The sequence below is a fragment of the Carassius gibelio genome, chromosome B1 (assembly GCF_023724105.1).
Source record: "Carassius gibelio isolate Cgi1373 ecotype wild population from Czech Republic chromosome B1, carGib1.2-hapl.c, whole genome shotgun sequence".
In the NCBI taxonomy this organism is placed as follows: domain Eukaryota; kingdom Metazoa; phylum Chordata; class Actinopteri; order Cypriniformes; family Cyprinidae; genus Carassius; species Carassius gibelio.
The window spans coordinates 33113618-33134392 of record NC_068396.1 but is presented as its reverse complement, the minus strand read 5'-3'; the positions used below and the strand labels follow the sequence as shown (position 1 = coordinate 33134392).

Sequence of the window (20775 nt, the reverse complement as noted above, 5' to 3'; positions counted from 1 at the left end):
TAATAAACTGTAATTAATTTACAAGAAACAAACCTTTTTTTCTACAGTTTGTTGCTGTTAATTAAAGGAGAAAACAGCAATATACAGTAAAACGTAAAAGATTTACTGATAATGAGAGTAAATACTGAACTCAACTGTATTAATGTGTTTACACACGAGAGATCTGTTAGTTTAATGTAGTTTTGTTGTTCACCATTGTGCTGGAGAGTAGAGCCTGTGCTTCAGTCAATGATGAGCCACAAATTCTGATCTTCTGCTGCTTTATATAAAGACAGTAAATGTGGAGACGCTGATACAGTGGTGATCTGTGTTGAGTATTTAAGCACATGCTGCCAGTAAATTACTGTTATTTAATGGCAAATTTTTTTTACAGCGTGTTGATTCAATCAACGTTAAAATGCCATCTGGGGTAGCTTGATGGATTAGAGTACTTTTATTCAGGCCTATGTGAAAAAGCATTAGACTGTGGAAAAACTGAATATTTCTGCACACTGAAATAGATATAGGCCTACTACACTAGAAATATCTGACATTCAATGATATAATTTAAAGTCATTTTACGCTTTTACATATTCTGTATTATGCGGAAGTTTTTTGGCGGGAGTTGTTGCCATGGTGAATCGTAATTTCGGAGCTCCATTGATCGTGGCTTTTCATAGTCTTAAACTCAAGAGTGGATTGAACTAACTCCACTTATTTTATTAAATATAAACTTATTATATTAAATATTATATTTTGTTGAATTTCCAAACCGCATCAGTTTAGAAATGTGACGATAATTTCAGGTTAATTAATTTTGCCTGATAGAATACAGCTGAACATCACTCAGAAAAAGTCACACACACAAATGACTTTACAAACATTTATTTCCTCAACAAAAGAGAAAAACAACGAGTGGAAACTGCAAAATTAAATCATTTCATCTCTGCCCTACAGGGCAACATCCATGAAACTAGAAACAAAAAAACAAAAAAAATCAGAAGAAAATTAAATGTTTTACTTCAGCGTGTAAAGACGTGACGAACTGAAATCATCTCAAGAGGCACCTCAACAGTCATATGATGCATGTATCTAAACAGACCAAACACACAGGCGTAGAGGGGCGGAGCAATCCTGTGATTGGACGAACACAAGGCGGGCTTTATTCTGATTGGTCCTCAGGCTGCATTTCTGCCCTGATCCAGGGACAGCTTTCATATAAAGTTCAAAGGTTTAGGATGTAGAAGTGATTCTTCAAATAGACACCAATCAGCGGTTTCGTTAACGATTACTCTGCTGCTACAGCGTCAGCATCCCCCTCCGCTTCTGCATCTGGATCAATGCCATGCTCAGCCGCCTCCTCCTCACCCACTTCCACACCCTCAACACCCTCCTCTCCCTCATCCGCACCCTCCACACCCTCAAGACCCTCCTCCGCACCCTCAAGACCCTCCTCCGCACCCTCAAGACCCTCCTCCGCACCCTCTTCTCCCTCATCCACACCCTCTGCACCCTCCAGACCCTCACCACCCTCCTCTGCTGCTCCACCTGTCTCCATCTTCGCCTCCTCTTCATGCTTCTCCCCATTTCCTAAAGCTTCAGCAACAGGCTCCGCCCCCTCCACCGGAGGCCCCTCCTCTTCCTGTTTGATCTCATTCAGGCTTTCATTGGTGAGGTCGGCCTCGGAAACCTCCATCACCATAGAGTCCTCGAGATCCTGGTCATCCTGGTTACCATTGAAGGGGTTTTCACCCTGCAAACGAAAACAACTCATTAACGTACAAATAAAACAATAGATAATGATAACTATACATTATTTAAAAGTTAGTTCTATTGGTTACGACATTTATATATGAACTGTTGTAGTCAAGTAAGCTTAATTCATAACGTTTCAACTACCAGGTATACGCTTATGTTCACGCCACAGTATACGTGGAATAAAGTAATCTGCTGCGGTTTACATTTTATAACATGGTAACGATATATATATAAAACATAACTGCCCAGCCCTGATACAAATTATTTGTACATATAACCAACATTTAACATTTTTACTTTTAAATGTCATTTTCTTTTCATCTGCATATCACAAAAACATTTAAAATATTTTTATAGTAGCATCAACATTAACAAAAAGGCTAAATAAATGGAAGTCAAATGTTTTCAAATGGAGAACAAATAACAATTGAGTCATTCAACTCTGCATTATTGTAAACATTTGTTAAAATGAAGTTATAGATGTTTATTAGTAATATAGTTTAATAGTATGAATTAGTAATTCACCGAAATAACTGTACTTTTTTCCGGACAACAAACCAAACAAGGAAAAAAGCATAAATATCGCTAAATCCGATAAAGTTGAAAATGACGAAACACTTTAGGGTTTAGGTGTTGATTATAAGTCCAAATACTAAAAGACAACTAGTTCACTGTAATTATACTGTCTGGAAAGTAACAAACCAAACAGTACAAAAACATCTAATTAAGCAAAATGCTTAAATATCTGAAAAAAATATCTGTAAAACAGATTATCAGTCAATAACTACCCCAAAAAAATCTTAATGATAATTAAGACAAGTTAACTTGAGTAATTATACACGTCTGAAAAGTAACAAGCAAAATGGTATACACACACACACACATCTAAAATTAATGAATGGGAAAGTACTTAATATCGGTCGATCTAAAACAAACGCCCCATAAGAGTGACATTTTTAAAAACAGTGTAAAAGTTAAAAACTACATCATATTGCAAAATATGGTTTAATGACTGGCAAAACGTAAATAAGTCCACAAAATGATGAAATACACCAAGTGACACCAGAGTGGGAGACAGACACACACCTTCAGGTAGCTCTCCAGCTTCTTCCCGATGACCTTGTGGTTGAGGATGCTGCGTGCCACGGACAGACTCGCCCTCTTGGACTGCTCCATCATGCCCTGACACACACAGACAGAGGTCACGAGGTCAGACGAGCATTTCACCAGCAGATCAAAGCCTCTGATTGGCTGTGTGTTTGTACCTTGCGGTTGTAGTTGTGGTCAGGTGACTTGAGGTGCTTCTGGATCAGCGTGTACTGCATGGGGATGAAGACGTCACACGCTGAGCAATGAGCCGCCTCCACCTTCTTCATGAAGTGCTCCATGCCGAGATCTACAGACAGGAAGTTAGATCATGAGAGGTTCGTCACTCTGAATGAATACATTTCGATCCAGGGAGAGTCCGCACCTCGCGTCAGATCCTGCTCTTTGAACACCTGACAGATGACGCTGCTGTGGTTGTCCATCTGACTCACTCGCTGCTCCGTCTTCTTGTACTTATTATTCAGATATTCCTACAACACACACACAACGGCTGTTAGGATGCCACACTGCACTTAACTCTGTCCACCTGTGAGGGAAGCGTCCGCACCTGCAGGAAGTCTGTGGTGGGCTTGGACAGCTGATTGGACAGGAACTTGAAGTGGTCCTTGTGGAACTTGCTCTCCAGATGAGTGGCCATGTCCTCGCTGTAGAAGGAGCGGAACTTACAGACGGAGCAGGCGAACGTCATCCTGGGAAACAACCGGAGAACAACACCCTCTTAAGCCACAAACACACCCAGCAAACAAGCACTCAGCACAGATGACAAGAACCTAACCTGTGTGCTGATAGTTTGACCCCTGACCTTTCAAAGAAGCCTCTCCTCTTCCTGACTTTGGCCGCGGAGGGCGGAGTCTTCTTTCCCTTTCCCTTGGCACTCTCGTCCTGATTGGATGTTGCTGGAGACAGACAGATACACAACATTTATTGGCAGCTGTATAACGAGAGCACACGCCATGAGCGTCGAGAGGCTTTCATGTTGTGATGCATTTCTGGGTCAAACAGGACACCCCGTAAGACAGTAGACTAATGAAGCACATGCAATCAAACCATAACACACAAAGCAGACAGGGTTTTCAGAGAATGAGGACCAAGTTAACTGCATATAGTCCCACTTCCAACACGAATACAGTTCAGAAGAAACAACTCACCAGCACCTTCTCCTCCATCTTCTGTTTTGGAGTCCTGGAGAACAAAGAGAAATATTATTAGCATTTCTGGATAATTGACAATGTTTTCATGACGCAGATGAGAAATGAATGTGAACGTACAGTAGCGGCGGCGGTGGCTTCCTCTGACTCCTGCGTCTGTTCTCCTGCTGAAGCATCTGAAACACAAACACACACTGGTCAGCACGCTCAGACAGAAGCTAAAGAGCAGCTGTAATCTGGGAAACATGCGCTCGTACCGGTGGCTGCCGCTTGTCCTGCGGTTTCAGTTCTGCCCATCTTGGACTCGGGCTCGTCAGAGGCACTCAGAGTCTGTTTCCTCTTCTTCTGTCCATCACGCTGAGCTTTCACTTGCTGCCATGACAACACACATGCAAATGAGATCTGAGGGCGTGTCTGTTTGTGTAGTGGTGAGGGTTGAGTCAATGATGAGAGGATTTACAGTGTTAGCTGAGCTATCCTGACTGTGACACTTTACACAGCTACCACCCAGTGTTTGTCAGTCTAACTGGTCAAATGGGGGTCAGACTGGGGTCACCTCGAGGGTTTGTGGAATGAATGCTCCTGACTGGACGTTATGTGCAGGGGTGAGCGCTGATCTCTCAGCCCCACCCTCCGCAGGGAGCAGGCGGTACTTACTCGGTTCTGGGGTCTCTTGCGGCCGTGCTGCCGGTTGGCCCTCGGGCCCCCTCCGAAGTTCCGCGCAGGGAAGTCCTGGGGCCCGCGCTGAGGCTGGAAGGCCCCGCTGTCGGGGTACATGCGATTGCCCAGGAGTGAGGGCAGCTTTCCTCGCCCCGCGGGGGAGTGGCCTTGGTGGCCTCCACCCCGCCCACTTCCTCCCCCCATGCCAGCGGAGGAGGAGTCCTGCCTGCGGCCGAAGCCACGCCCCCCAGATGATCGGTTCCTGCGAGGGGATCTCTGCCCCGCCCCCCAGCCGGAGCCCGAGAAGGAGGAGTCTCGAGTCAGCCGCATTTTGCCAGATCCAAAGGCAGAGCCGTCAAAGCCGCCGCCCCCTCCTGCTCCGCCCATGCCCCCAAAGCCCACGCTTCCGCGCTGGGCCATCATGTCGCCGCGGGAGTCGCTGAGACCAAAGCTACCAGATCTGTAGAGATCTCGGGGGCCGAGGGAGGTGGAGCGCGAGTCGAAAGACTCGTATTGGGCAAACCTGCAGAGGGAGGGAGGCGCAGAGCAGAGGTCAAGCAGAGACCAGCACTTCGGTCGTCGTCGACTCAGATGACCGCTTCATTATGCAAACAAACTCATCATTCAGCGCTCATTCGTTCAAGCCCTTCCACAGCCCCGGTGCTCAGGTGCATTGTGGGAAGAGACAGGCTGTGGAAAAGCTTCAGAATGACAGTTGCACAGATGGACATAAGGCAACAACACTGCACATTTTTCAGAGGATTGAGGTGGAAACAGTGAGATACGGGGACCTTCTGGGGTCTGTGAGGGCAGCGTTAGCATTATCTGTGAGCGTAGAGTCAGATCTGATGGGTTCCTCTGAGGATCAGGACGATACGGAGTGTGTGAGCCTGTTTCTGTGTGGAAGCATTCAGTGAATCTACACACCAACACAAACAGCACCGCTTCCAGCTACAAGATCGGAGCATAACACTCGAAAGCAAATAACTGCAGCTTAGTCAGGGTAGAGACCATATTTAACTTCTCACAAAGGAAAACAAGGCTGTGAGTGAAACATTGATTTCAAATAGAAATATTTTGTAAGATTATATGTCTTTAGAGTCACTTTATTAATTTAATGTGTCCTTGATGAACAAGAACGAAATTATTTTGAAAGCAAGTAGTCTGATGCTACATTCAAGACGTCCTTTCAAAACCGTTTCAGGTTACAAAAGTGACTGTCCAACCCATACTACATCCATTTATCCATCTCAGCCTTGTTTTCATACACCCAAACATCTACCCTTATCACAGTATGTAAGACAACATCTTAAGTGTACTTGTGCTGCAGGAACAAACTAAGGAGATCTTAGACCACGTGAAACCATGAACTTAAAGCAGTTACTGCTGTGAATGAGCTGGTGAAAGAGCTGAACCTCTGAAGAGAGAGACAACATTAGCAGACCGACAAAATCACAAAATACACTTTAAGAAGAGCTTGACTGACCAATCTGGAAACTCTCCAGTCATTATGTTTTTATCCTTAATTAACAAAAACAATCTAGTGCTAGGTGTGACAACAGCAGATGAATCATTCTGATGAAAGGCTGGATGTGTATATAATACATATTTAAATACTAGGGATGTAACGATTCACCCAACTCAGGATGCGAGACAATCCACAATTATTTATAATTTTATAATTGCTTGGACAAAACACTGAACATTAATTTGTGAAATATGAAAACCCCAAATCAAATAAATAACAAAAAATAATGATCTTCACATAAACTAAAGGCTTTGTGTGCTCTTTTCATTCAGTTAGAGGCAACCACTGTTTTAATCATGATCCAAACAAAGATGCTGCTGTTTTAAGTTTTGTTAGATTGAAGATTGGTGTTTGTGAAATGATGCTACATAAATCATCTGAAGGAGACGGACACAGCAGAAGCTCTGAAAGATGCAGACTCACTCTCTGACAGCAGGGGGTGCTCATGGAACAGTGATGAAGCGTTTCCTTGGTTACCGATGTAAACAAAGCAGTGCATAGCTTATGAACACAGCTTTAATATACATATACAGAGTCGGGATGAAATGACTGAATCTAAACTTTCCTAAAGACATTCCGTTCCCCTCAGAGAGACATTCATATAAACCAGTGTTTCCCAACTTTGGAAATTGAATTTGTGGTACCCTACAAAATTGTCACAATACTTGAATTTTAAGCTTCAATATGATACTTTGAGAAGTAGTAGAACAAATAAACAAATGACAGCACAAATAAATAATACTAATGAAATAAATAGCTTTTCAGTTTTTCAGGTAGGCCTAGGTCACATCACGTGAAACTGAAACCAGAGCGGTGAATTTATTCTTGCCAGACGGAATTTCGGTGCATCTCTAGTGATTGGCAACATCAAAAATAGATCTTATACTATACACGTTTTTTTTAGCAATTAAAAATTCAAACATTATTTTCAACACCACCCCCTTTGGGAAACACTTCTATAAACTCCTGTCTCCAGCTACATGTCAATTAGTTTAATATCTCATAACATTTTTATCGATTTTCAACTGGCTCACTGTGCATCGTTACATCCCTAATAAATTGAGAAATACGAGGAAGTAAAAGGATAAATATTATTTCCTTTGTCATATTTTCAGTTTCCTCCAAAAGAAAGGAGTGCAAAAAGATGCATAATATCAAATTTAACACTATAAATTGATATAAATCTCTCGTGTATTTAATGTCCTCGTATGTCGCCACAGAGATGTGTAAACATGTGATAATGTAGGTGTGTTTGAGGTGATAATGCGTCACCTGTCTCCACGAGAGCCGCTCTTCATGCCCCCCTCCAGCTGCGTCAGCATGTCCAGCCGCTGGTTGATCTTGGCGATGACGTCGTCTGCGTTGGAGCCGCTGGAGGACAGCAGAGATCCTCCAGAGAGTCCTCTCTTCATGCGATCGCTGGATCCATACCCACCTCCTCCGAACCCGCCGCTGGACATGGAGTCTTTATATCCGTACAGGTCATAACCTCCCGAGCCTGAGGCGTAACAGAGCAGGTGATCATCTGCTGGACGAACATGTGGAGGACAACAGAGCTGAAGAAGAGCACACACTCACCTCTGGACGATCCTCCTCCACCTGATCCTCCCCAGCCAGAGAAACCTGAAACCAGTCAAGAACAAATAAAGCTTGGTTCTGGACGTCACGTTTAACCCATGAATCTCTCTACATGACCACAACCTGGCACTCTCGATCTCCTCCATGCCTTCTGATTGATAATCTAGAGTGTTTAGTCTAGTAAAAGCTTAGGGCTGTGCAAAATAATCGAATGTGATTTTCATGCGCATCTCATCAGTTAAGACGCTCCTGTAATTAGGAGTATATCTCCAGCACGTGTGTTCAGATCAGGGTTGCAAGGTTTTCACAACAAATCCTGACCTGTTGCTTCTCAAAACTAGTCCAATTGTGTTTCCAGGAGGTTTCCCTGATAAAAATTGCTTTACCGGGGTTAAAATATACATTTTTGGCAGGTTTGCCTTGCTAATTATCACGTTATTGGTATTGTCGCTTCGACCCGCGGACATGAAAAACAACCACAGACTTGGCAACACTGGTTGGCATTTACTACACAGAGCCGTAATTCACTGACAATCTACACAAAATCGATGTTAAAATCGCAGGCGATTCTTTGTCGATTTTGTGTTAGTTGTCGGTAGACTACGGCTCTGTGTAGTAACTGCCACTCCACCTGAACCAGTGTTGCCAAGTCTGCGGTTGTTTTTAATGCTTTACTCTCTGTTTTTCATTGTTTTTCTTTTGAGGAGCGTTTGTTTCCAGAAGCTTTACCTTCACTGTTCCTCAGAGGACGCTCTATGTTTTCAGTGTAGGCTACAGGAGCATTGAGCAGCATAGAGCGCCCTCTCGCGGCTGGAGACGCTAGAGGTTTAAAAATGAAATTTTTCTAATTGCATTTCATGTTCGACAGCTCTAACAACCATGAAGACTTATTACTGGCTGCTCAGAGTCAGGTGACATTAGAGGGCGGGGCCTTGACACTCAAAACGACATCTGATTGAACAGAAATGGGTCTGCGCCTACAGACATGGCGTCTGAAATAATTAATCGATGTTTTACTGTAAGAGAAAATGCATTAATTTAAACGCATGCCAGTACTAGACATGAACTAAATGCCACAGAACTACAACAGCACGGGGTATTTTAGATGGCAGTTTATAAACTATAAACTCAATACACTGACTCTGAAGTGTGCTGTAATGTGTTTACAGTCAGTCACTCGCGGCGATTAATCGAACAATAGAGAAGCAGAATGAACACGGCAGCCATTTTACATCAACAACACGACTCCATTTTAATCTACATTAAGAGACGGTGTTATTCATTCACGACACAAACATCATCCACACGCGCCTGATGGAGAATAAAGAGAGTTAGTTTGATATTCTGCGGATTAAAGACTAATCGGAGTCTCCGCTGATGTTCGCTTTGTTCGATGTGCGCTCTTCAACAAGACAATAACAATGGGTTTCACATCGAGCTCAACAGCAATCGACGAAAAAGCGCTTTAATATAAAATACGTCTACTAAAGGAGCCTGGGCTTACGTATAAACTCGGTTTTATTGGTTCAGACAGCGTTTCATAAGTCTATGCCTTATTTTGACCTGCGCCATTTTAAGCACTGAACCAACACAGACCGAATCACGGAAGAAACACATTAACTTTACGTTACATGGCTTAAAAACCGAGCAAAACACGCTCACCGCAAACAAACAGACTCTTACATAAAGTAAACAGAGTTAAGGACTAACCTGAAGAATATCCTCGATCCATCCTGCAGCAGTACTCCGTGTAGCTGTGACTGTGTGCGAGGCGCGCTCACGCCGCTATCAGGCCGCAGTAACTCCGCCCACAGAGAGGCGTGGCTAAATGATTGACGCTTGGGCGAGCCAATGAGCTGCCTCGAAGGCTATTTCCGTAAACTTCCTAAATAAAAGTGCGTCTGATATAATACGATCGAGTTTACAACACTTGGGTTTAAAACAAATAGTTTGTGGTTTTATTTATGATCCTGAAATATATATAAATATAAAACATATATAATATAAACCACTTCAGGTGTACATGAGGAATTTTACAGTAAATGGCTCTAGGTAAAATGTAACTTCCTTTGTGTCAGCAAATACATTTAGTCAAGATCTGATTATTTTTATTAAAATTCCCCAAAGTGTCAGATTTTAACAAAGCAAGTACAAAAGAGTAACTCACAGAGCACCGACCGTCGTATGATATTATACAACAGTTTTAGGACTATTTAAACAGACAAAAATACAGAGAATACAGGAAAAATACATTGTTTTTTTTTTTTGGTCCCCACGTTTCTGAAACGTACAGTTTTCATACGATAAATAAAGAATATTAGTGTAACCACACTTTTTACACACTAAACTGCAGCTCAAAATCACCAGAAAGATATATAAAATATTGTGGTCTTATAAAATGACATGTAAGGCACCTTGTCAAGCCCTTTGATTCGCCTGTTAGTGTTTTGCAGAAACACAAGTACATAATGTGTTTGGACACAGAAAATCCTTCATGTTCAACCAACCCAGAGAAGAATAGAGGGAATGAGACCAACCAGAAACAGCCCTGCAAAACCTGTAGTGAGTTTTGGTTGAGCTTGAATATACATCATCATAAAGCAGAAATAACTGTGCTTTCATGAGCCTGAGATCGTATCTCATCCGCTCGCTGACGGACAGACTCTCCTCGCGGCCTGTTCCTCCACCGCAAACGTGTAGTTATACTGCAGAGAAACAATCAGTCAGAGCTGCTGAACCACACAGGTGTGACACAAAGGCAGATTCAAAATAGAAGTCCTCCAGAACAATAAGAAAAAACCTCAGAATGATAAGGATTTCTTATGACGGTAAAGCCTCACCTCATTCTCAATGTCCTGCACTGATTTGATACGGATGTCACTCAGCGTGCTCGCAGACACCTGACACACACAAACACGTTTGTTAAAGACAGCATTCCTCAAGACAATTCTCTCATCTAACTATAAAATCTCCACTCTAGTCAATCAGTCAACAACACTTCTGTCCGTCTTTATCAAGGAGTAATGACCAGATAAATGTATGTCATTTCTAACATATATATCCACATGTTAATGAGAGATGCAGTGACCTCTGACCTTTGAGTTTGACTGAGACTCAAACTTGGGATGTAGAGAGAAAGGAACTCCATCCATCGCTGGAAACGAACACAAACAAGAATGAGTCACATGACAGAGTCACACAGTTTGACGCATATGACGTGAGGATTGTTAGAGGCATGTTTATGATGAGATGTGTAGGCCACAGCTGTGTGTGCTGCTGTTATATGGAGGGACGCTGTGATTGGTCAGTCTGTAGCTGTACCTGTGATCCCGTAGATGCCGCTGTCACACACCGTTTCCATCGGGCTGTGTGTGTCCAGCTTACTGCGCCGGCGGGTGACCTTCGGTGGGCCTTCAGGAGGATTGCTATGGACAGAGACAGTCAGAACACCCTGGGAATAACCCTGACACCCTAGCAACCACTCTTCTCACCCTAGCAACCAGCCTGGACCCCTCCACTCTGGGGCTTTGTGTTCAGTCAGCACTACACCGCTGTGGTTTAAGGCCCACAGCGAATCACTAGAGATGATTTAAAGCTGTGAGAACTAGATAATGTGACACTGCTGGAACACTTCTCTGAATAGATATTTCTAGCTGCGTGGATAATGCAGAGCCAAACAGCTCATTTGCTTCAGTCTAATTTCACAGTCAAATCATCCAAACACTGAAATGTGAGAATGTTGTTTTGCTGAATCCCATGATGCTGATGTTCTCAGCAGTGATGGCTGTTAGGGTTAGGGATCTGAGTACCTGGGCTTGAGAGGCTGCGGGGGGCCGGCTCCTTCCAGAGAGAGACTGCGCATGTCCAGACTGATACTGCGAGGCTTGGCCTGAGGAGTCGGAGAGGAGAACTGGCCCTTTAAACACCACACCACGAACCCATGCATGTCCCTGAAACAAACACACACAATAAACAACAAGAACAGCCGCCCGGAGCGTGTGGATCCAGATCCAGCGTCCGAGCGTTAGACTGGAGAACAGACATGTGTGGTGCCTGTAGAGAAGCGTTGAATGGAGCGTGTGGTTCTAGAGCAGGCTCGTGGCGTCTCTCACCCCAGGCAGGTGTACTGCTGCACCATGCTCTTATTCTTGGCTGTGAGTTTGAGATCTAGAACAGCGGTCGTAACGCTGCCCACAGGAACGATCCGCACACAGATGCGCTTCTTCTTCCCGACAGATGCCTCTGTACACACACACACACACACACACACACACAGTGATTACTCTTCTACACATCAGAAGAGACAGACCAGCAGATCTGTGGGGGCTCTAAGGCCCACATCTGTCAATGAAACATCTTACTGGGCTCCAGGAACTCTGGGATGTAGCAGTAACCGTGAGGAATCGCCTCTTTATCCGAAATCACCTGCACATCTGTCACAACCAGCCCAGCGGACAGATCCTAGAAGAGACAGACCGACACGAGTCTGATGAGCATCAACAGCTGCTAGTGCTGTTGTGTTTCACTCATACAGGTTTGGAACGACACGGGAGTGAGTAAATGATGACGTAAACCCTGTAATGCATCTTACCTTACTGTAACACAGATAGTATCCTGCCTTGAGTGCAAACCCTCGGATGAAGTTAGCGGAGGCTCCATCTTCAGTCTGAGTGATCTACACACACACACACAGAGTTAATGACAGCGTGAGAGGCAGATGGCCATGTGACCGCAGGCGTGTGTGTGTGTGTGTGTGTGTGTACTGTTTACCAGGCTGTATTGACCGGGGCAGGTGCTGGTGTTTGACGCCCAGGCCACTGCAGTGATGGGCCTGCTGAAGCCACTGGACGACTCGAACACAGACATCTACACACACACAGATCAGGAGGATGACACACTGATCACGGTCACAGATATGACATGATTACACAGACATCTGTGACTCTGAAGCAGAGAAGCAGTTATTACTAGTATGGGTCAGAACTATACTTTTTTCTCTTATGCCAAAAAATCATCAAGAAGTTAAGTAAAGATCATGTTCCATGAAGATATATTGAAAATGTCCTACTGTAAATACATCACAACCTCATTCTTGATTAGCAATATGCATCGCTAAAAACTTCATTTGAACAACTTTAAAGGTGATTTTCTCAATATTTTGATAGTTGTATTTCAGACAAATATTAGACTAACTAAATATTAGACATAAATAAGGTTTTGTGGTCCAGGGTCAGACAGAAATATACAGATATACAGATAGATAGATAGATAGATAGATAGATAGATAGATAGATAGACAGATAAATAGATAGATAGATAGATAGATAGATAGATAGATAGATAGATAGATAGATAGACAGATAAATAGATATCAAGTGAACTTCTCTCAGTTAATCAGACTGTTAGTTAATACTCATTAAATGAAGTGTTCATCAGCTGTTATCATCTCGACGCAGCAGTTATTTCCTCAGTTATTAGTTTGAAACACACGCTATAATCAGCATTCACATCAGCACTTACACTTTAATTGATTATAAACAGCTTTAATAAAGACGCGAGGCTGAAAACAGTACTTACAGGCTGTTGGTTATGAAGTTTTTTCTTGTTTCCAAAACACGAAACTGACCTGAACTCACTGCCGCGATCAGAGAACAGGAAGCAGTGCTAGACTACGACTCCCGTCATGCACCGCGGCGGCGTCACAGCGGACCGCGCATGCTCAGTGCGATTTATCGCTAAAAATCTGGGGCTGCTACTAGCAGAAAAGGTTTAGATTATTATCAAGTTAGTCATCTATATATTCTTTAAGAGGGGTCATAATTTTTCAAATTCAGTTACATAGAAACGTTGAATCCAAACTGTGTTACCACAGAGGCTAAGTTTATGAGAGTTTCTACATTTATTCTACATTCTATCTTCAAAACAAATAACGTTGAAAACTTATATAAATAAAAATGTACATTAAATAGCAGGAGTGTATTTTCTCTGAACTCATCACTGCCAGTGATGGAATTTTAAATAAGTTATATGTAAATAACAAAAAAACAAAAAATGACTAAAACTTTTACAAATAGAAAATACAAAATTAACATCTAATTCAAAATATTACCAAAAACTACAATAGTGCCAATCAGTCATAACAAAATAACACTGAAAAGAAAACAAATGAATAAATGAAAGGTAATTATGATTAAAATAATAATGAGATAAAATGTTATATTTCTTAATCTGCTAATTCCATATTGCTTTATTTTTGCTTTACATTTGGTCAATTTCTTTTAATAAATATGGCACTTGCCATAATAATCCTTTGTTTCTCTACAAATACTACACACAAAACAACTGACACATTTATTTATTTTTGTGAAATTGTATGTACATACAGAAGTGCATTTCACAACAGTTGCTTGTTTTTCACAAATAATCTCTCAGAAACCGAAGATGCATATGTGACCCTTAACCACAAAACCAGTCAAAATGGGTCAATGTTTTGAAATTGAGATTTATACATCATCTGAATAAATTATATTTCCACTGATGAATGGTTTGTTAGGATATGACATTATTTGTCTGAGATACAACTATTTGAAAATCTGTAATCTGAGGCTGTAAAAAAATCTAAATATTGAGAAAATCTCATGTTTTGTGCTCCAGGGTCACATATTTGCATATTTGGAGTTCTTTCTTCTCTAAGAGGGAAGGTGAGTATGCATGCGTGGCTCATGCAGGATCAGGGTGTCTGGAGTCAGTCGGTGGAGTTTGCGTGGCGTGTCCTGATGAAGTGCAGCAGCGTGATGTCGTACAGCACCTGGTGTCCGTTGTTCCAGGTGTAGAGCGCTCTGACGCGTGGGTTGTAGTCCAGCATGGAGATGTGTGAGTACTGGTTGTGGAAGGCGATGTCGGTGTACTCGTACGAGGCTGAGGCCGTGTGGAAGGTAAAGTGCACTTTGGCTCCGGCCAGGTGTGAGTTGGTGACGTAGAGTGAGCCGCAGATGAGGAAGGACTCTCCGGCGCTGCGCTTGGAGAAGCCTGTGTCCCAGGAGTGCAGCACCTCCAGCGAGTCGGGGTCCAGCCGGCTCAGCAGCATGTTCCCACCGCGGCCAATGCTGGAGTACACAGCCCACAGCCCCATCTCATCGGCCATCAGGTCGATGTCGGACGAGCCGCCCCACGAGTACGGGAAGGTGTTGTTGAACCCGGCCTGAGCGAGCGGACGCTGCTGCAGAACACCACCGGACGCCAGATCGTAGCGCACCACCACGTTACTGTGGTGTTTGTTATAGTACAGAGAGCCATTATACACCACATGACCCGTACCTGAGACACACAAGCACACACACACGGAACATCACTTCTGACAGGTGTAAAGATATTAAAAAACATACTTACAGACTTTCCCCCCTGACACAAAATGACACAGACTTTTCCATTTCTGAGCTCACATCATGTAGTTGTAATATTAGAAATTCTGGTTTAATATGCTGCAATTCAGATTTTTTTCTTGTAATCCGGAGTTAAAATCTCAGAATTCTGACTTTTTCATAATTCTGAGTTTATTCTTGTAATTCTGAGTTTGCATAACACAATTATGACTTTTCTTGTAGTTTTGAGTTTACATTTCACAATTCTTACTTTATTTCATAATTCCTAAGTTTACAACTTGTAATTCTGTAATTCTTGTAATTCTGACTTCTTCATCAGATTTCTGAGTTTACATGAAAAAAAGTTCAGTATTATCTATTAAGTAACACTTGACCTTTTTCATATTTTTTTCCATATTGGAAACAAAGTCCCATAAATATTTGAGTTTGAAATGCCGAATCAGTAGTTGTAGTGTTGGAAATGAAGACAGTCAGTGTTTTGTTTGTTTATTGTCAGTGGATCACATGATTCTCTGTGAACATCACTGAAAGTGTTTGATAGAGTCGCATTCACACCTGCCCATGGGTGAGGAAGATGATGGACGATGAAGTTCTGTCCAGTAGCAAAGTCACCGAGAGACTGATACTCCACCAGACGCCTGCCTTTAAAATAACCATCCATCACCCACACCTACAAACACACACACACACACACACACCAAACAGAGCATATTATATTTATTTTAAAAGAATAATATGCCACTATAATTTAATTTTAGTATATACTTATATTTTTCATTGCTGCCCTCTAAATTCAAGGGATTTTTTTGTGGAGTGGCAAGAACTAAAATACATGCCTTTTGTGTTTATAATATTTGTGAAGGTTTTGTTTACCAATATTTTACATTATTTCTTAATTTAATAAAATGTGACTTATACAACGGTGTGATTTATTTTCTCTCATCAATGCAATTTTGTCAACTTATTTTACAGAAAATACCATATAAGCATCACAGAAGTGTTTCTCAACCAGAGAAATTTCAAAATCAGCAAGAGAACTTAAAATGACTTCAGCTAAAACAACTAAATATCAAGATTTGTCTCTGAAGAACCAAGATCTTGTGGTCTTGGAAAACCTGGACATATGAGGAAGCCTCATTTAAAAAAACTAATTTCGAGACCTGATAATTGATGGAAATTAATCAAATCTGGGAACTCCATTAGAATTGTTATAATGATTATACATTTGATTAGCATGCCCACCTTTGTTAATCAGATAGAAATTGTAAGTAAACATCCTTCTCTAAATCCCTACAGTAAATCATGTGTAACTGGGAACATCATGGGTTCTTCAGATAGTGTTGTGATGGGCCTTGAGTCTAAAAGGTCAAGAAGAGCAGCTGTGTGTGTGTGTGTACCCAGCTGACTGGAGCAGGAGTGCAGGTGCCGCTGCAGGATGAACTGGCGCTGCTGCAGCTGCTGATAGTGATGGAGAGTGAAGTGCTGCTGCAGGACGGACAGAGATTCATTCAACCTCTCCATCTCCTCCTTCAGAGCCTCCAGCTGCCCCACATCCACCCGCAGACGCCCCACCAGCACCCGCAGGGGGCGACACTGAGACACACTCCCACGCAGCTCCTGCAGACACACAAGCACTGACACGGTGGGTGTGTGTGTGTGTGTGTGTGTGTGTGTTACCTGCAGGCTCGTGCTGCTCAGGCTGTGTGTGTGTGAGTGTGTGTGTGTGTGTTACCTGCAGGCTCGTGCTGCTCAGGCGGTGTGTGTGAGTGTGTGTGTGTGTGTGTGTGTGTTACCTGCAGGCTCGTGCTGCTCAGGCGGTGTGTGTGAGTGTGTGTGTGTGTGTGTGTGTGTTACCTGCAGGCTCTTGCTGCTCAGGCTGTGTGTGTGTGAGTGTGTGTGTGTGTGTGTGTTACCTGCAGGCTCGTGCTGCTCAGGTGGTGTGTATGTGTGTGTGTGTGTGTCTGTGTGTGTGTTTGTGTGTTACCTGCAGGCTCGTGCTGCTCAGGCGGTGTGTGTGTGTGTGTCTCTGTGTGTGTGTGTGTGTTACCTGCAGGCTCGTGCTGCTCAGGCTGTGTGTGTGTGTGTGTCTCTGTGTGTGTGTGTGTGTTACCTGCAGGCTCGTGCTGCTCAGGCGGTGTGTGTGTGTGTGTGTGTGTCTCTGTGTGTGTGTGTGTTACCTGCAGGCTCGTGCTGCTCAGGCGGTGTGTGTGAGTGTGTCTCTGTGTGTGTGTCTGTGTGTGTGTGTGTGTGTGTTACCTGCAGGCTCGTGCTGCTCAGGCGGTGTGTGTGTGTGTGTGTGTGTGTGTGTGTGTGTTACCTGCAGGCTCGTGCTGCTCAGGCGGTGTGTGTGTGTGTGTGTGTGTTACCTGCAGGCTCGTGCTGCTCAGGCGGTGTGTGTGTGTGTGTGTGTGTGTGTGTTACCTGCAGGCTCGTGCTGCTCAGGCGGTGTGTGTGAGTGTGTGTGTGTTTGTGTGTGTGTGTGTGTGTGAGTGTGTGTGTGTGTGTGTGTGTTACCTGCAGGCTCGTGCTGCTCAGGCAGTGTGTGTGTGTGTGTGTGTGTGAGTGTGTGAGTGTGTGTGTGTGTTACCTGCAGGCTCGTGCTGCTCAGGCAGTGTGTGTGTGTGTGTGTGTGTGAGTGTGTGAGTGTGTGTGTGTGTTACCTGCAGGCTCGTGCTGCTCAGGCAGTGTGTGTGTGTGTGTGTGTGTGAGTGTGTGAGTGTGTGTGTGTGTTACCTGCAGGCTCGTGCTGCTCAGGCGGTGTGTGTGTGTGTGTGTGTGTGTGTGTTACCTGCAGGCTCGTGCTGCTCAGGCGGTGTGTGTGAGTGTGTGTGTGTTTGTGTGTGTGTGTGTGTGTGAGTGTGTGTGTGTGTGTGTGTGTTACCTGCAGGCTCGTGCTGCTCAGGCAGTGTGTGTGTGTGTGTGTGTGTGAGTGTGTGAGTGTGTGTGTGTGTTACCTGCAGGCTCGTGCTGCTCAGGCAGTGTGTGTGTGTGTGTGTGTGTGAGTGTGTGAGTGTGTGTGTGTGTTACCTGCAGGCTCGTGCTGCTCAGGCAGTGTGTGTGTGTGTGTGTGTGTGAGTGTGTGAGTGTGTGTGTGTGTTACCTGCAGGCTCGTGCTGCTCAGGCGGTGTGTGTGTGTGTGTGTGTGTGTGTGTGTTACCTGCAGGCTCGTGCTGCTCAGGCGGTGTGTGTGTGTGTGTGTGTGTGTGTGTGTTACCTGCAGGCTCGTGCTGCTCAGGCTGTGTGTGTGTGAGTGTGTGTGTGTGTTACCTGCAGGCTCGTGCTGCTCAGGCTGTGTGTGTGTGTGTGTGTGTGTCTGTGTGTGTGTGTGTGTTACCTGCAGGCTTGTGCTGCTCAGGCGGTGTGTCTCCTCGTGGGCCGTGTTCAGTCTTCTCTCCAGCGTCTGCAGGAGGGTCTCAGAGTCTCTCAGCCGCTGCAGATCTTGAGTGGTCCGCTGGCTCAGGATCTCCATGTGCTGAGAGACGTTCAGCAGCTGTCACACACACACACACACAGATGATGATGATGATGGTGGTGAGGTGTGTGTGTGGCCGTCTGAAGCTGTGTGACCCTCACCTGGTCAGAGATCAGCTGCAGACGAGTGTGTCGAGGGTCTCCGCCGCAGACGCTGTGAGCTGGAGTCATGATGGAGCACACACACTTCCCCTGAACAGAGCCGTACACCTGCCAGCCCTCGTCCTCTCCGGGGTACGACACCTGCTGACCACACACACACACACACACACCTCTCAGCTCAACACTGACTCAGCTCTCAGTCATTCTGCACACGTTTAACCTTCAGATCGTCTCCACACATTCCCTTCAATAACAGTTACATGGGAGGGAAGAACACGCTTTCTGCTCTCACCGTCTGGTTTTGGGCACATTTCTGATAATCAGAGCAGGAGATTATCTCAATAATCAATCAAACAGTTAGACTTGCTTAAGTGTCTTTTTTTCAACAGATGAGATGACTTTAGTCCGTTACACTAACAGTGTTATATTATATATATATATATCAGGGTTTCCGTTGTCCGGTAATTACTGGACATTGGCCGGGAAAAAAATTAAATGTCCGACAAAATTAAATCTCTCCGGTCAAATTGTCAGATTAAAACTGCCTAATAATCCCGGCCCCGCCCCCCAACACAATCTGAATCGACCGTTTGAAAGTTTTTAAACAACATCGCATGTTGCATTTCAAATAAAGCGCACTCCTAACGGCTATAATATAGACCTAAACCACGAACTATTGAGAGACGTTTCAAATATGGCCAGGCCCAGGCAGACTAGCCTTAAAAGTTTTTTTCAGAGGCCAGACGCGAAGGAGGATACTGAATCAGGAACGCCTGAAGCCTCAGATGCTGCGCCACCACCGGAGAAAAAGCCGAAGTGTAGGGCGTATCGGTCGGAATGGAGTGACAAGTTCCCATGGCTAAGATGTGAGGTAGTTGATGGTAACGAAAAAATGTTCTGTTCGCGCTGCGAAAAGGCAGGACGACGCAACGGATACACAAGAGGGTCGAATAATTTGAGAATGTCTGCTCTCATTGAACATAGTCAGAGCAATGACCATGTTGCGGCGCACAATTTAACGCCACAGCAGGTTGCGATGAAAGCCCACTGTGACAAGGCCACGGAAACTTCTAAGAAAAAACTATGCTCTCAGCTCAAAATTGTATTCCACATGGCAAAACATGATCTCCCATCTAACCATTTGTAGCACAGACTGAGCTACTGCAAGCTCTCGAGGCTCCAGATTTTGTCACCACCGATGGCATTTATTGCCACAGCGACTCTGTGGATGATATGGAAAAGGCATTAGAACACATCGTGGTGGAACAGATCCGTGAAAAACTGAAAAACAGTGACTTCATTGGAATAATAATTGATGAAACTGTAAATATCACTGTGAACAAAAAGTTAATCACATATCTAAAACTGGAAATAAAAGGAAAGGTGGAGACAATTTATGATGTGGACTCCGGGACAGCAAGATGCATTTATGATCGCGTTGTTGCGGTGCTTCGCGAAATGGATATAGCACTGTCCCGTGTCATTGGCCTGGGTTCAGATGGTGCAAGTGTAATGATGGGAAGGCTGCTTTGTTTAAGCAAGCAAATCCATTTTCTATCCAGGTGCACTGCGTTGCCCACCGGGCTGCACTTGCTGCGCTGGACGCAGAGAAAGCTGTGGAAAACATCAGAGCTTACAAAAACACGATCTCCTCGGTGTACTCCTTCTACAGACACTGCCACCAGAACAGCCCGGCTCCGCCAATTACCAGCTGCACTCAGTGATGAGGAAATGGTCAGCCTCAAGCAGAACTGAATTTAGTTTTTCAGAAAGACAACGTCAATCTTTCCAGCATCCGACCAATAGTGCAAGCATCTGTCGCGGCATTTACACACTTACGAGATGTCCCCGGTCCAGAAGAGGAAACATTCCAGGCGGGATATAAAGACACATACAAGGATGTCAAAGTGACCAATTCAAGCGACCGCTCCATTCAAGCTTTCAAAAAAGCCAGAGAACGCTATGTTCAACATCTGATAGATGCCTTGCTAGATCGGTTCCCCGAGGATTGCATGGATCTACTTCACTGCCTCGATGCTCTTCTGAACCCCTCTAGATCTCC

General features: G+C 44.1%; 3 protein-coding genes across 5 annotated transcripts in view; all 3 read right to left on the bottom strand.

The window, feature by feature from the left end:
* Nucleotides 1–848: 848 nt before the first annotated feature.
* On the bottom strand, nucleotides 849–9585 carry akap8l (A kinase (PRKA) anchor protein 8-like). 2 transcript variants are annotated; one of them, XM_052546732.1, is made up of 13 exons: nucleotides 9469–9585; nucleotides 7759–7803; nucleotides 7453–7678; nucleotides 4650–5175; nucleotides 4250–4364; nucleotides 4113–4168; nucleotides 3993–4026; nucleotides 3620–3740; nucleotides 3392–3533; nucleotides 3209–3314; nucleotides 3003–3133; nucleotides 2824–2919; nucleotides 849–1732 (listed from the first exon to the last, which is right to left on the bottom strand). In XM_052546732.1, exons 1-13 carry the CDS (start codon nucleotides 9488–9490, stop codon nucleotides 1268–1270), a joined length of 2085 nt encoding a protein of 694 aa, XP_052402692.1. In that variant the 5' UTR covers nucleotides 9491–9585; the 3' UTR covers nucleotides 849–1267. The 2 variants fall into 2 exon arrangements, with proteins under 2 accessions (XP_052402692.1, XP_052402693.1); XM_052546733.1 differs by having other exon boundaries at nucleotides 3647–3740.
* Nucleotides 9586–9844: 259 nt separating this feature from the next.
* Nucleotides 9845–13481, bottom strand: mvb12a (multivesicular body subunit 12A). Its single transcript, XM_052546986.1, has 10 exons — nucleotides 13336–13481; nucleotides 12529–12624; nucleotides 12350–12433; nucleotides 12120–12219; nucleotides 11871–12000; nucleotides 11568–11708; nucleotides 11080–11183; nucleotides 10854–10912; nucleotides 10599–10658; nucleotides 9845–10463 (listed from the first exon to the last, which is right to left on the bottom strand). Exons 2-10 carry the CDS (start codon nucleotides 12622–12624, stop codon nucleotides 10398–10400), a joined length of 840 nt encoding a protein of 279 aa, XP_052402946.1. The 5' UTR covers nucleotides 13336–13481; the 3' UTR covers nucleotides 9845–10397.
* A 617-nt stretch (nucleotides 13482–14098) lies between these two features.
* Nucleotides 14099–20775, bottom strand: part of olfm2b (olfactomedin 2b) — a 10239-nt gene continuing 3562 nt past the window's right edge. Inside the window, exons 2-5 of one of the 2 annotated variants that reach the window (XM_052546880.1) lie at nucleotides 18714–18857; nucleotides 18475–18630; nucleotides 15696–15810; nucleotides 14099–15075 (exon numbers count right to left, since the gene is read on the bottom strand). In XM_052546880.1, the coding sequence (XP_052402840.1) occupies nucleotides 14504–15075; nucleotides 15696–15810; nucleotides 18475–18630; nucleotides 18714–18857 (987 nt within the window). In that variant the 3' untranslated portion in view covers nucleotides 14099–14503. The remainder of the gene's footprint in view (nucleotides 15076–15695; nucleotides 15811–18474; nucleotides 18631–18713; nucleotides 18858–20775) is intronic. The other variant, XM_052546882.1, reaches the window with a different exon arrangement.

Excerpts from the sequence above, each read along its gene's own strand:
- akap8l (XM_052546732.1), bottom strand. The coding sequence starts at position 9,490 with ATGGATCGAGGATATTCTTCAG. Across the intron at positions 7,804-9,468 it reads GGATCGAGGATATTCTTCAG|GTTTCTCTGGCTGGGGAGGA; the intron begins GTTAGTCCTTAA and ends GACTGGTTTCAG. Across the intron at positions 3,315-3,391 it reads CCACCACAGACTTCCTGCAG|GAATATCTGAATAATAAGTA; the intron begins GTGCGGACGCTT and ends TGTGTGTTGTAG.
- mvb12a (XM_052546986.1), bottom strand. The coding sequence starts at position 12,624 with ATGTCTGTGTTCGAGTCGTCCAGTGGCTTCAGCAGGCCCATCACTGCA. Across the intron at positions 12,434-12,528 it reads GCCCCGGTCAATACAGCCTG|ATCACTCAGACTGAAGATGG; the intron begins GTAAACAGTACA and ends GTGTGTGTGTAG. Across the intron at positions 10,659-10,853 it reads AGTCTCAGTCAAACTCAAAG|GTGTCTGCGAGCACGCTGAG; the intron begins GTCAGAGGTCAC and ends TGTGTGTGTCAG.